The 15901-nt window shown below is 35.8% G+C and overlaps 2 protein-coding genes across 2 annotated transcripts in view; one reads left to right on the top strand and one right to left on the bottom strand.

Annotated features, from left to right (window-relative positions):
* LOC134839339 (afadin-like) overlaps window positions 1-15901 on the top strand; it is a 361792-nt gene that overhangs the window by 12024 nt on the left and 333867 nt on the right. The window lies entirely within an intron of this gene.
* Window positions 10861-13793, bottom strand: LOC134839748 (translocator protein-like). Its single transcript, XM_063855371.1, has 2 exons — window positions 13473-13793; window positions 10861-11043 (listed from the first exon to the last, which is right to left on the bottom strand). Exons 1-2 carry the CDS (start codon window positions 13791-13793, stop codon window positions 10861-10863), a joined length of 504 nt encoding a protein of 167 aa, XP_063711441.1.

The following is a 15901-nucleotide window of genomic DNA, read 5'->3' as shown; positions in this document are numbered from 1 at the left end:
CAAAACCTGAAATGTTTCTCTGCTAAATTAAATGAGAAGAGTGAAAATAAATGAGAAGAATAATCTTCCCAAATACACCGGGTTTTTTTTTCGATTGAACCGGTTTTTTTTTTCGATTGAACCCTGAATTTCAGGTTTGATGCGATAGTTTCTAAGAAATCCAAAGTTTCTTAACAACGGTCAACAAACAGACACTTGGCTTTCCGAAATCCGCAATTTTTTTATGCTAAAAGGTCGTAGCCGCTTACGCAGAGAAGTTTCTCAAAACCAGGTTTTTCGATTGAATCTGAAAACTTAACAGGGTAGTTTTCGAGAAAAGTTAAAAAGTTTCCAAACAACGTTCAATAAATAAAAATTTTGACTTTTCCGCGAAGAATAACTTTTTGTGTAAAAACATTTGGGCGTAGTCGCTTGAATAGAAAATTCAGATTCACACAATTGGGCGTAGTTAATTATGCAGGGGAGTTCAACACCACCTGTTGCTTTGAATGAAACCAAAATCTCAGATTTGAGCGGGTAATGTTCAAGAAAATTCATAACACGGTCAAAAATCAAAAACTTGACTTTTCCGATGGCTATAACTTTTTTACAAGAAAAATTGAGCATAGCCCCACATTGAAAAGAGCTTCCCACAAACCGTTCAAAGGCTAAAATGTGGAAAAAGTAAAAAGAGACGAGCGGATTAAGCAGGCACACAAGCAGGTAGGCGGTCTTTCGATTGAAATGCGTTTTGAGAAGTTTAGTCGAGTATTTTTCTACTGAATCAAAATTTAAGCAAAAAGTGAAAATCTTTCGAAAGCGTCTCAAAAATAGAAATAGAAAACTCAATCCTATAAATTTTAATTACACCTGATTTTGTCAAACAGACGTTTTTTGGCCGTAAACACTGCGCAAAATAAGTTGGCTAAGACGATACAACATCAGCCAAAACCATGTGGTCGAAAAAAGAAACTTTCAAAAAAATTCAAAATCAGACTTGGTAAAATGACAAATTACAGAAGTTTCATGTAATTGAAAATAAATTTAGAATCAAAATAAAATCTATGCTACCCACGGCAGCTTGATAAAAATTAGTAACAGATAATTTAAATGATGTTTTTTTTCAAAAAAAAAAAACGGAAAATTAAGCGACGGAAAATGGGCCAAAAACCACGAATCCGAAAAAAATAAACATTTTTTCTAGAAAACTATATGAAAAAAATCTGCCCGAAACGTACTTCACATATTAACTTAACTACCTAGATGAGTTAGCTTCATTTGAACTTTTCAGAACTTGAGCATGTTCTGAAATTTACCATTCCTATAAAATTGACCATTCTGTGAACAAAGTTATTTACGTTTAAAACTCTAGTACCCGATTGCACAATTTTTGCTTATTGCAAGGGTAGAAAACAGTTCTGAATAGAACATGCATTTAAATTTCAAACATGCTCATAAAATTTTCTGTTCGATCACGAAAGTATATATTTGGAGATTGTTCACAGGACGGCTTTGGTGGAATTGATGGTCATCTCCAAATATATACTTTCGTGAACGAACAGACAATTTTTTGAGCATGTCTGAAATTTAAATGCACGTTCTAATCGAAACTATTTTCAACCCTGCGATAATCAAGAATCGTGTAATCGGGTACTATACTATTTTCCCCTAAATAACTCTGTTCACAGAATGGTCAGTTTTGTACGATTCGCAAGTTTCAGGACATGCCACCAAAGCCATGGGTAAAGCGTATCGCAAGGGTAAATAAAAAAAAACCAACTACAATTGTTAAAAAAAAACGCTCAATTAAAAACGCCGTATATATACAATTCAAGTTTTTCTATAAAGCGCTGATTTTCATTCTCCTTTGCATTGTTTTGAATATTTTTGAAGTAAACTTCAGGGTTTTCCATTAAAAGTTTGGGCTGCTAGGTTTTCCTCAACAATGACTAAGAAACATTATAGTATAAACGAGAATAATGATACGCAAAAATAAGAAGAATACATCAGGAAACTAAGCCTACATAGTTGAAGCCGACAATCAAACAACAATTCCTGAAACATAGCCAACAGACTGTTAGAAAAAGGTCATTGAACACAAGCAAAAAAAATACTGACTTAGTTTTAGAAAAAAGCTCAACTTTTGAGCTTTAAAGAAACAAATAGATAGCCTCCAAACTTTTTGAAACTTTTTTTGAATAGATAGCTTCCAAACTTTTCAAACTTTTTGAATAGATAGCTTCCAAACTTTTTGAAAAATTTAAGAGCCTCACAGTTTTGATAAAACTAACACAGTTTGAGAAAAATGGATCAATAGGTAAAATTTTTATTTCGTTAAGTCTGATTAATAAATTACTTTTCGAAACTAGAAGTCAATGTTTTTTGACACCTTTACACTTTTGCCATTCGATGGTGGATTTTGTCTTCCTTTTCAAAAAGGAAATGACTGAACTTGAAAAGAAATCAAAAGTCAAGCCAGCGCTTGAACAAATTTCAAGACTTTTCTTGAAAATCATCACGACTTATATAAGAGTCTGAAATAAATAATGAACAGCTTTCAAAGCAATTCTTTGCAGAGGTTATTTATATCTGATTATATCCAAAGCACAAGCACATCCATAAGATGAAAAAATTACCATTCAAACTGATCCGACCGCTCCGACCAAAAACTGAAGAAAGCCGAAAAATTTATGGCAAAAAGTAGTTCAATATTCGGATCGCTCTTAATACCATGAAAAGAAACTTTCAAAACATTGTACCATGATCAGAGATTTTAAAATACCGTCCAACCAACATTGCCATAAATTCGGGATTTTCGATTATTTTATCCACGATAAAAATTGCTCATTCATAATTTCAACATAACGTCTTCACACAATTTACTCGAAACTTTTACAAAAATATGAAGCTGCTGATTTTGTTTTTATTTCAGATAGAAGGGGCTCGAGACCAAAAAACAAACATGATAAGACAAAACAATACAAAGAAGGAAGCCGGAAGCACGATCGACAGCAAATCTGAATTCATAAGAGATTTACACGAATTACTTCAAGATTTTCCATTAAAGTTTCATGCTGTTGCTTTTCTTTCTATCTTTAGTTAAAATATGTTGAAACATACCAAAACGAACACGACAGAAAAGATTTACACGCAAAATCAGAATATGTATTCGGCAGTTAAGCTGGCATACCTCACTCGGACACTCAAAAATTCAATTTAGAAAATCAATCTCACATAATCAAATCTCACAAGAGGAGAAACTCAGAGGTAACAACCCGCGTATTCAAAAAGACTATTGCACGGGAGTTACTTAATCACGCGCAGTTAGCAGGCGTTAATCCTCCAGCTCAAGCAGCGTTCCAGCCTGGTTACTCGGCCGTGGCCTGTATGTGCGTTTTGAGAAATGCGTTTTGAGAAGTTTGGTCGAGTTTTTTTCTACTGAATCAAAATTTAAGCAAAAAGTGAAAATCTTTCGAAAGCGTCTCAAAAATAGAAATAGAAAACTCAATCCTATAAATTTTAATTATACCTGATTTTGTCAAACAGACGTTTTTTGGCCGTAAACACTGCGCAAAAAAGTTGGCTAAGACGATACAACATCAGCCAAAACCATGTGGTCGAAAAAAGAAACTTTCAAAAAAATTCAAAATCAGACTTGGTAAAATGACAAATTACAGAAGTTTCATGTAATTGAAAATAAATTTAGAATCAAAATAAAATCAATGCTACCCACGGCAGCTTGATAAAAATTAGTAACAGATAATTTAAATGATGTTTTTTTTTCAAAAAAAAAACGGAAAATTAAGCGACGGAAAATGGGCCAAAAACCACGAATCCGAAAAAAATCAACATTTTTTTCTAGAAAACTATATGAAAAAAAACTGCCCGAAACGTACTTCACATATTAACTTAACTACCTAGATGAGTTAGCTTCATTTGAACTTTTCAGAACTTGAGCATGTTCTGAAATTTACCATTCCTATAAAATTGACCATTCTGTGAACAAAGTTATTTACGTTTAAAAGTCTAGTACCCGATTGCACAATTTTTGCTTATTGCAAGGGTAGAAAACAGTTCTGCATTTAAATTTCAAACATGCTCATAAAATTTTCTGTTCGATCACGAAAGTATATATTTGGAGATTGTTCACAGGACGGCTTTGGTGGAATTGATGGTCATCTCCAAATATATACTTTCGTGAACGAACAGACAATTTTTTGAGCATGTCTGAAATTTAAATGCACGTTCTAATCGAAACTATTTTCAACCCCTCCGATAATCAAGAATCGTGTAATCGGGTACTATACTATTTTCCCCTAAATAACTCTGTTCACAGAATGGTCAGTTTTGTACGATTCGCAAGTTTCAGGGCATGCCACCAAAGCCATGGGTAAAGCGTATCGCAAGGGTAAATAAAAAAAACCAACTACAATTGTTAAAAAAAAACGCTCAATTAAAAACGCCGTATATATACAATTCAAGTTTTTCTATAAAGCGCTGATTTTCATTCTCCTTTGCATTGTTTTGAATATTTTTGAAGTAAACTTCAGGGTTTTCCATTAAAAGTTTGGGCTGCTAGGTTTTCCTCAACAATGACTAAGAAACATTATAGTATAAACGAGAATAATGATACGCAAAAATAAGAAGAATACATCAGGAAACTAAGCCTACATAGTTGAAGCCGACAATCAAACAACAATTCCTGAAACATAGCCAACAGACTGTTAGAAAAAGGTCATTGAACACAAGCAAAAAAAATACTGACTTAGTTTTAGAAAAAAGCTCAACTTTTGAGCTTTAAAGAAACAAATAGATAGCCTCCAAACTTTTTGAAACTTTTTTGAATAGATAGCTTCCAAACTTTTCAAACTTTTTGAATAGATAGCTTCCAAACTTTTTGAAAAATTTAAGAGCCTCACAGTTTTGATAAAACTAACACAGTTTGAGAAAAATGGATCAATAGGTAAAATTTTTATTTCGTTAAGTCTGATTAATAAATTACTTTTCGAAACTAGAAGTCAATGTTTTTTGACACCTTTACACTTTTGCCATTCGATGGTGGATTTTGTCTTCCTTTTCAAAAAGGAAATGACTGAACTTGAAAAGAAATCAAAAGTCAAACCAGCGCTTGAACAAATTTCAAGACTTTTCTTGAAAATCATCACGACTTATATAAGAGTCTGAAATAAATAATGAACAGCTTTCAAAGCAATTCTTTGCAGAGGTTATTTATATATGATTATATCCAAAGCACAAGCACATCCATAAGATGAAAAAATTACCATTCAAACTGATCCGACCGCTCCGACCAAAAACTGAAGAAAGCCGAAAAATTTATGGCAAAAAGTAGTTCAATATTCGGATCGCTCTTAATACCATGAAAAGAAACTTTCAAAACATTGTACCATGATCAGAGATTTTAAAATACCGTCCAACCAACATTGCCATAAATTCGGGATTTTCGATTATTTTATCCACGATAAAAATTGCTCATTCATAATTTCAACATAACGTCTTCACACAATTTACTCGAAACTTTTACAAAAATATGAAGCTGCTGATTTTGTTTTTATTTCAGATAGAAGGGGCTCGAGACCAAAAAACAAACATGATAAGACAAAACAATACAAAGAAGGAAGCCGGAAGCACGATCGACAGCAAATCTGAATTCATAAGAGATTTACACGAATTACTTCAAGATTTTCCATTAAAGTTTCATGCTGTTGCTTTTCTTTCTATCTTTAGTTAAAATATGTTCAAACATACCAAAACGAACATGACAGAAAAGATTTACACGCAAAATCAGAATATGTATGCGGCAGTTAAGCTGGCATACCTCACTCGGACACTCAAAAATTCAATTTAGAAAATCAATCTCACATTATCAAATCTCACAAGAGGAGAAACTCACAAGAGTATTTTTAAAAGTCTTGCAAAGCGTAGGCATTAGAATAATGAAATTCACCTTTAAGAAACCTGGCACTTTTCCAGTTTACCCTCAAAATTTCAATTTTTCAATTTTCTCAATTGTCTTGCGTGTCATTATGGCTGAATGATTGATGTTACGATGTAATGTATGAAAAAATGTGTTCGCAATAGCTAATTTGATCACCATGCAAAATTTCATTATATTATGACAAATTAATGTGGGGGAAAGGAAAGAAGCCGAAAACTTAACCGAGATGGCTTCAACCAAAACCTAGAAATATAGGCAGCCGAAAAGTTATAGGCAAAAAAATAGCAGACAATTCAATCGACTGAAATCTGGAAAAAAAATCCACTTTCGAAATAAGAATTTGATCTAATTTATCTTAAGCTTTATACTGGCTGTTCAATAGTGAGGTTTGTATTCCTTTTAGCAATGGAAATGAATAGAATTAAAAAGAAATCAAAAGACAAACTGCGAAAACAAATTTGAGCGTCAACAATTTTTAGACTTCCTGAAAAAAATCATCACGACCTTAAATTCCCGAATTGTAAATTTTTTTTAGCTTGTGCTCATGTAGTGACTACATAGGAGCCTTTTAAGGTTTTGCTACGCTCTTCGAGTCTCAATGATTTCTGGACATACATGTCAACTTGTATGCCATATTGTTCCAAATGATTCAGTGATTCTGTAATACAAGTTGTTTGCCTTCAAAAACAAAACCTTAAAAGGCTCCTATGTAGTCACTACATGAGCACAAGCTAAAAAAAATTTACAATTCGGGAATTTAATAAGAGCACACCTTCAGAGAAAAACATACAATAAGAGAACTAAACCGGCACAACTTCAACAGAAAATAAGGATTCCAAAAATCCATCGGGAAAAACTAATTGAAATTTCGGTCAATCCTATTATAATGGCTTAAAACCTAACTATAACATTCTAATGGCTGGAAACCTAAAAACAACAATAACACAGATGCAAAGCGGAGCTTCGCATCACTTGCGATACAACGCAAGTACAGCATTGCAAGCTAGCGAAAAGAAAATAATACGGAAACAAAATCGAAAAAAAAATAGGGCGGAAAACATGAAAATAATTTCCTAACGTCGAAAACACAACCAATATGATCAAATAAGCTTTTGGTAACTACCCAGCGGCTTATAAGCCGACAACAAGTGAGTAGACGCCCATTGATCCAAAAAAAAAATCAATGCATTTTTTAAATTTTGGAAGCTTGCAACACCAACTACCTAAATTTTTCAAAAAAATCATTTTGTTGCCTTTGAAGCAACATAAAATGAACTGACTAAGCCGATACAACACAAGCTGCAACCACTTAGGCCAAAAAAAAGCTTAAAAGCGAAAAAACAAAGGAAAACCAAAAAAAGATACAACATAAGGTCTATTTTCAAATTACAGGAGTAAATCAAAAACACATGCGTGTTCGATGAAAATGCTGAAAGCACAGGAAAATTGTCGGCTTGGTTATCCGATATAATAACAAAGCCAACAAAAATGGTAAGGCAAACGAAAGTGCGACAATTCAATGTTTCCCGGTCAAAAAAAAATGTCAGCTTCAGATAAACCGAAAAAAAAACAGGTCCGGCCGAGACTCAAACACCAAATCTTTGGGTACATACGCAACGGCGTTACCTCTATGCCACGGAACGAGTCTAAGTTATCAAGCTTCTATTAGAAAGCAAGTAAGAGATGTAAGAAAAAATTTCTGGTTCCCGATTACAAGACACTTGCTCATCGTAAAGAAAGACTGACAAAAAAAACGAAAACTAAGCCGTCAGACATTCAAGGTAGACCAAAAATACAGAAAATTAAAATTCCTACATACATATATCAGGCGAAACAAACCAAATCACGTAACTCCAGACGTATCAGTATCAACTAGATTGAGAAAAGCTTCTATCCGAGGGCATAAAGAAGTTTGTTCGCAGTAAGAACGGAAACGCGCAGCAGACCGCAACGCCGTAGTGGGACTCGAGGTGTTACGCGGCATATGACAAGATGCGATATTCCTCTAGTCAATAACTGCGTTTTGCCTGTCTAGCTGTGATACAAGACATACAAAAGCAGTACCGTGATGATCGAAGGAAAAAACTGGAGAAAACAACCCTACCTGTCTTTAAAGAAATACGCCCAGTTACTCAAAACTGCATCGTTGCAGTCCATGGCGAAGCTGCGCGTATTCCACCACTTAGAGCAGAAGACAAGTTTGTTACTGACGGCGCGGTCAAGGCAGAACTATTTGCGACACATTTCAGAAGCAAGATGTCACTACCGGTCGATGAAGATTATCAACCAAGACCAGATGTGTCCCATGTTACCAATCTAGGCAGTCGACATCCAGCACAAGGAAGTTCTGAAGATACTCAGAACTCTAGACCCCTGCAGAGCCGGCGGTCCGTTTCAGATTAGCCCGCGTGTCTTCATGGAGCTGGCGAGCTCATTAGCGATCCCACTGACGATGCTGTATAGATGCATGTTGGAAACCGGTAAATGGCGCAAACGATGGAAAATCTCCTCAACGTTGTACCCATCCACAAACTCAAGTCAAAGGCACAACTTGTGAACAACCGCCCTATTGCGTTGTTAGAGGTAACAACCCGCGTATTCAAAAAGACTATTGCACGGGAGTTACTTAATCACGCGCAGTTAGCAGGCGTTAATCCTCCACCTCAAGCAGCGTTCCAGCCTGGTTACTCGACCGTGGCCTGTATGTGGTCCATGGTCTCAGATTGCTTGAACACGATGAACAACAGAGATGCGTGGAACAAACTGCAAACCGACATTAATGGAGCGTTCTACCATTTATGCGCGTGAACACCTGGACTAGACAACACAAAAGTACAATGGAAAGTACCAAGAATGAGCGAACATAATTTGGACTGCATGAAAAACGGCTACTATTCTTGGTCTGAAACTAGATTCAAGACTGACAATGGCCTCTCCTTTTGCTGAGGTTATCAGATGCGTTTATCTTAAAACACTTCAGCTGTTAAGATTCCGCATATATTTACTGCTTGAACTATTGGCAATTGCAACTAAAACTTATATATTAGTACCAACTTTTTGTAAGTTGACAATTTTGTACCAACTTATAGCCCAGAAGAGGCCGACCCAGAGCAAAGTATCTCGAATTCGATTGCAGTGTTTCAGCGAAACTGACTAGAGGGCAGTCAAGACGCCACCCGTTCCACATCAATATTAGGCGAACAGCGAAAGATTGTGCCCAAAATACCCGCTGGCTGAAAGCCTTACAAGCGTGAAATAGTCTACCACCCGCAGTGTTCCAGAATCCACGCACTACACGATCAACAAACTATATCTGCCTCTCTGCCTTCAAAACTGCTGTATCAGAACTTCAAAACACCCAAAAGATTAAGGAAACATCTACCACTGCAGTGAATAGACAGGCTAAAAAACTCTGTTTCAAAAAAGAAAAAAACTGCATGCAAATTGGTAAGAACAATTGTTTTTTTTTCGAAATTACGAAATAGTTTCTCCCAATTACCGCCAATATAAGACTAAATTTCGAAAATAATCGAAATTTTAAATGCAGAATTGTTCAGAATGTTGGCCAGATGTTGGCACAAAAGATTCAGAAGATTTTGTTTGACAAGTTGTTTGCTACCTTTAAAACAGTATGTTGCCATTTGATAAATTTTGCTAATCCAAGTGCATACATAAAGCCTGAGAATGCTTATACAAACGTCATTACTTGAACACGCTCGCTAACTTTAACGAAATTCAAGATTCGAGAATTAAACTGGCATGTCTTCAACAAAAAACAATGAAGCCGAGAAACCACGAGCAAAAAAATATATATTTTTTTTCAGTTGAAAAAAGTGCAAAACAAAAGGTGATGCAGAGAACCGAACTAAAGTCTTGAAACCTCGGGCATGCGCTTTTCCATTTTAATAATATTTTAAACCAGAAGTTAAATTTAATTTTTCACGCAACTTTGCACGTGTGTAGTTAGCCTTTTTTAAATAAAATGAGTTACACAAGAAGTATTCAACAATCAAAAGTCAAACCACCAAACTTTAAACTTAGCGAAAACCAAATTAAAGACTTCATCTCGAAAAAAATTTACCACTGCCTAAACAACTGAATACTCAACTCGTTTGTTCAGATGTTCAAATTGAAGCCTTTGCTTCGTTCAGCAATATTTGGGAACACGGAAAACTAAGTTTTTTTTAAACTATATTACAAGCAATTGAGTAGATATTAGTTATGCATTATACTGATCAACATTGCACGGATGACTTGAAAGCAATATTCAAATCATAGCTAGCCAAAACATTTGAAAAAAATTACAATACACTTGCTTTTGCAATGTTGAAAAGAATTAATAATTGACTAGCTATGATCTGCTTGATAACTTGGCATCGTAAATTGCACTAAATGATTAATTACTCATACAAGGTTGTGAAAAATTTAATATGGCTCACAATGGAGATTCACCATATCCATTTAACTTTCAGAAAACAGGTACTTCAGAAACTTGCAAACTACTGTTAGAAGAGATGAAACTCGGGCATAGGTCTTCTTTTTTTGAGATTTGTTGAGATTTTTTTTCAGTCGAGTCAAGCTCAGATCTATCGCTTTTAATGTTGGCCGAACATAGTTAGTATAGTAAGCGCACAAACCTGTAGTGCAGCTCATATGAGCCAATAAGCAGTCTAATTCAACAGCTTTTGATTTTTTAATACTGAGCGCGGACATTCAACCGAAAAGAAAACCCCAATAACATAATATAACCTAAGGAAATTTGACATTATTTACAAACTCGTGCAAAGGTGACACTACAAATTGAGACTACCTCAACGACTATCTATAATTTGATCGACTGTCTTCCATTCCTGAATAAGTTTACTACTCAATTGAATCTATTTTGTTTCAGACACATTTTTGTCTACTGACTATCCATCTTCATTCTATTCTTCCTTCAGCGCCTTATTGTCTTCATTGAGGTAGGCGACGTGCCAACCGAGAACAGTAGCGAAGCTCACCCACGCCATTGCGGGGTACATGAGCCTGCTGGCAGCTACATCTATGGGCGCGAACTCTTTGATAGTCCATGCGATGCAACCCGCAAAAGCGGTCACCACAGCCGCGGACTGAAATCGCAACGAAGGGTACGAACTCAGAGAAGTTCTATGATTCTTTTCAAAAAAATTATACTTAAAATTTGGATCTCAAACTATTCCCATTTTGGTACCTAGTAACAAACTGCTACTCTATAATGAACCATTTCAACGGTTAAGCATTTGTGAATTTTGTACCTAGCAACGAATACCCCCTGAAAACGTACAGCATTGGAGTGGAAAGCGTCTAGAAAGTTTTTAAGGATTGATTGACAGCTTTGTCATTTCAAACAACTAAGCTATCGGTCACTAGCTGCATATAGTTTTAAATAAATGTATTGGACAACGTCCTAAACTTAAATTTTTTTTTGAAATAATTGACCTTCAGACAGCAAAATGGCGCTGAAATTTCAATTGATTTTTCAAAAAAGCGTTTCAGCTATCAAACGGCAAAACTAACTCTTAAGGTTCATCTGCCTCAAACGACTAATTAAAAAAAATATTTGCACTTCTTCTTGTCGACAGACTTTTTGACATTTCCAAGCACCATGAGGGTTGTTGTTGCTACCATTTGAAAAACGAGAAGGAACGTAGTATTCGGGTAAATTTGTTTTTTTTTCTTTTAGTTTTCAACGAAAAATCAAGTACCACAAATACTAATCGAAATGGGTCGAGTGAAATATCATATTTGAGCCCTTTTAGCCCTGATTGGAACAGCATTTTAAAAATTTGAAAAAAACTCAGCTTCGAAAAAAAACACGTTTGAGATTTTTGATTTCAAGCGAATAAGATGAGCGAGCAGGCTCATTTTGCTTCTCAACCAAAAAAAATACCTCAATTAATCATCGTAATGGAGGGAAATATATATCATAATAAAGCACTTTCAACCTTGATTCGAACAAAATTAAAAACATACTTGAAAAAGCGACATTAAAAACATTTAAAAAACCTGTTTTTATGATTGAACCTTTATCCCAGATCTGGTAGTGTCACAAAAACGACAGAAAATTCAAAAATGGTCTTTTCTGAGGTCATACCTTTTTCTTTAAAAATAAAGCGCGCAGTCGCTTATGTAGTGAAAATCCCAGAACCAGTTCTTTAAATTGAACACTAGCCACCAACAAAGCTGCCACAGATGCTATTTCCTACGGCTGGAAATATATACGAAGAGCCACCAAATGAGCACTTTCATTTGCTACTAAGGTTAGAAAAAACCTGCATCGTAATATTACACCACAATCCAGATAATGATAAAAAAAGGTACACTGTATTAATGCACTACGCTCAGCTTACGTGAAGAGGAAAGAAAAAAATGATTGTGCTTTTGAGACATCTTTTTTTGAAAATTTCATGCCGACAACTTCGAAATAATTTTCAACCGCCATGCAATTTTTAGAGATCAAACACTCATAAAATGTCAACAAAAATCAAACGCGAAACTTCAAAGGCCTATAGAGAGCTGCCAAAATTTCGGTAGAATCAACAGAAAAAAAAATAACCTGAATTGGAAAATTTTTCCACGCAATAAAAAAAAACAATCTTGAAAGACTTTATGTTTCAAGGTCGCCGAAAAACTCAAAGTTGCATGCAATTTTCTCACTCAATCGATTAATTGCTCTTTTTGATTCTTTCGGCCTGTCCAAATGCGTTGCTACATCTTTCTAATGATAAAAAAAGGTACAACCTTACGACCATTTGAAAATGGGCAAGATATCTGTATTAGGGTGTGGTTTAGTTTTTTGTTTTCCACGCAAATCCGGAACCACAATGATTCGAGGGAATGAGGAATGGGTCGGATGATATATCATATTGAAGCCCTTTCAGTCGTGATTCTAACGACATTAAAATCTTCTACAAAACTTTCTCGGAGTCAAGATAAAACAGTTTGAAATTTTTGTTGTTGTTCTAACTTCCAGCAGGCTATTTAGGTGAGTTAGCAGGGTTTTTTGTTTTTCAACCAAAAATTTATAACAAATAATAATCGTAATCGAAGGAATGATTTATCACAAAAGAAGCCCTTTCAATCTTGATTCGAACGACATTAAAAAATTCAATAAGTTGTCCCAGTGTCAAGAACAAACGGTTTGAAGTTTTGACTTTTAGCGTAATTGTAAGCGATTAAAAGAAGCCAACATGCTTATTGTAAAAAGATAAGCCAAGAAAGTTTTAAATCTTTCTTTGAAATTTTTAGCGCCATTATTGGAATAAACACTTCAAAAATTCTAAGCAATTTCTGCAGGAAAACTTTTTATAAAAATGAAATTCATTTTAAGTTCATTTTAGTTTTTCAAAAAGTTTCCAACAGAAGGTCCGAATTTGCCTATTTTACTGTGACTGTCAAACATGCCTAAATTTAACGTATTCTTGAGCTCCTTTCATCACACTCCGCATATAAAAAACGGCTATCCTTTGAATACTTTGAAGAAAAAAAACAAAACAGGTTGGAAAATGTCTAAGATTACCGATTTCAGCTTGTGCGCCGAGAAGAACAAGGGAACCCACGTCAGTCCAATGGCGAGTTGCGACCCATACGCTGTCATGGCTTTTGTAATATCAACTCCAGCTTCACCCTCGCACAAAACTCTATATGACGCATAACCCATCATAGAATAGAGTGATGCCCACACAGGTCGGAATACCCAATCAGGAGGATTGTACACCGGGAAGTTCAGTTTTTGGTACCAGTCTTTCGTATTTCCTACCTTGGGCCCAAACAACTGGCCAATGATCATTCCACATCCCAACGGAAGCCCTGTCAATCCAACTGCTTTCAAGTTGATCATCGTTTCTATAAAATCATATAGAATGATGAATATCTATGGATAAAGATTAAAAAGGCAATACTACCTCAAAAACATAGATTTTCAAAAAACAAATGTAGAAAAACGAGTACATAATTGTTGTCTTGAAATTTTGTGTTTTGAACCTAGCTGTAACCTCGGTTACTATGATACTTTTGACCTTCTGATTACCCCTTTGAACGCAAGGGTAAAGCAGAGCTTCGCACCATTAGCAAAATATCGCAAAGATAGCATGTCGAGCTAGCTGGAAAGATATGGGATGGGCCCTTCCGTCATGCGACGGTACGTGCACAGGTTGGATAGGGTCGTACCAACGCTATATAAATATATCGGCAAAATTTTATGAATAAATCAAGTCGATATCAATGCATCAAGAGAATTGTCAATTAAAATCTACACTCCTCGATTATAGCACAAATAGAATTGTCTATGTTGTATTGTATTTTTTAAAGATTTTTGCACCCCCTAGGGCAGAGGATTGCACTCCTCAGAAGTGCAAAACTTATTTTTGTTATTATAAAGTTTATTCTGTCCGAAAACTATTCGTTCCGTTGCTCGCTTAGTCTCTCAGCTAGTTTCTGGATGGTTTTTGTAGAGCCTGTTGCTGCTCCTACGGTACACGCAAAAAATTAGTGGAACAAAGCTGCTGTGCTCCACGTCCAGAATTCTTAGTTGGTATTTTAATGTTTTGACACTCTCATGATATTTGTAGGCGTCAGATATAGTTTTGGGGCAGGATTTAGCATGGGGGTTGAAAGTTTTTACACCGAAAAAAATTCGACCGAATCGGCCTCCCCAGAGTTCATTTTCCTTGATGTCGGGTCGAGCTTCTTCTTCAGTAGTGGTTGTTTAGTTGTGAAAGCTTTCGCCTTCCAACAATTGAAGTTTCGGCTCTATTTCAACATCATGGCAAACTTCGTCCAGGAGTGTCGCAAAGGTATCGCGAATTTCATTGTCTTAGGTGAGTGTATCCACCTTTGGGACAGTGTAGAGAGTGGGTCAGTTTGAGCGATTGTCCAGATGGGCATGTTTGTGAGGTGTTTGGTGGTTCCCATCCATATCTCAGATATAATCCATCTTTAAACTCTGATTTGTTGAGGGAAAACTTTGTATCTTTTTAAGGATTGCACGCTTAGCCAATTCGATGCTCCTTTCCGTGACGCCAGATTTATTGTCTGTTATTTTCTGATGAGCAATTTTCGATAATTTTAGCCTTTTTTGAGAGTGTGATGTTCTGTCTCTCAGTTTTGATGTTTCAGAGTTTGTTCCGTTTCAGCTATTTCTGGATCACTGTTTTCTGACGGATCACAAATGGCTTGTGACAACTCATAATTTCTGGAAAAGTCCGTGTTACTGAGGAGGTCTAATCCTCCCATTTTTAGTGGTAGTGCAAAAAGGGTGCGTTATTCATCGGTTATATGGTTTTTACAAGTAATACTAGGAAGTAGCTGATAGCTTACATTTTTCTCAAATTCATCAATTTTTTTAAATGCTTCCGGAGTTGTTCTGGTTAGAAAGTTTACCTCATTTTAATCTTAGTTTGTGTAGCAGGAGTTCGCATTTTGCGGTGATTTTTTAGCTATTTTGGAAAGCTTTTCAGTTAGGGTAGCTGTCTTCTCAATTTCGCTTCGCAAGTACTTATCGCATGCTGATGGTGTTCCTATAACCGATCCAAAGACTCTAAAACCGTCTACCATTGTTAAGTTTGTGCCTTCGAATTTTTATGGCGCTGTCGAGACGGTTTTCTTTTACCATGAGTTGACACTTATAAGGCTTCACATTGTTTTCGAAAGCCTTTCGTTGGACATCCAGGTTGTCCAGTATTGCGCGGAGACTCCTAAGATCACCTGCAGCGCTTCCATCATCTGCGTGCCATTTTGGGTGACATTTGGTTTTCACAGGAGCTCAATCAGTGGGATTATCCCAATTCCGTACATAGCCATTGCGAAGGGATCAACTTGCGTTGTGCCTTTCGTAGATGTCAAAATCGTGTTATTGACATATTGATTTGTGGGATGTTTATATGAGTTGGCCAGCGCCGGACAAAGGATTCTACGTTTTTTAGAGCAAGTTCCCTTTTGAGCAAGTTG

The sequence above is a fragment of the Symsagittifera roscoffensis genome, chromosome 2 (assembly GCF_963678635.1).
Source record: "Symsagittifera roscoffensis chromosome 2, txSymRosc1.1, whole genome shotgun sequence".
NCBI lineage: Eukaryota > Metazoa > Xenacoelomorpha > Acoela > Convolutidae > Symsagittifera > Symsagittifera roscoffensis.
The sequence above is the reverse complement of the archived record's forward strand: the minus strand, read 5'-3'. Positions and strand labels throughout refer to the sequence as shown.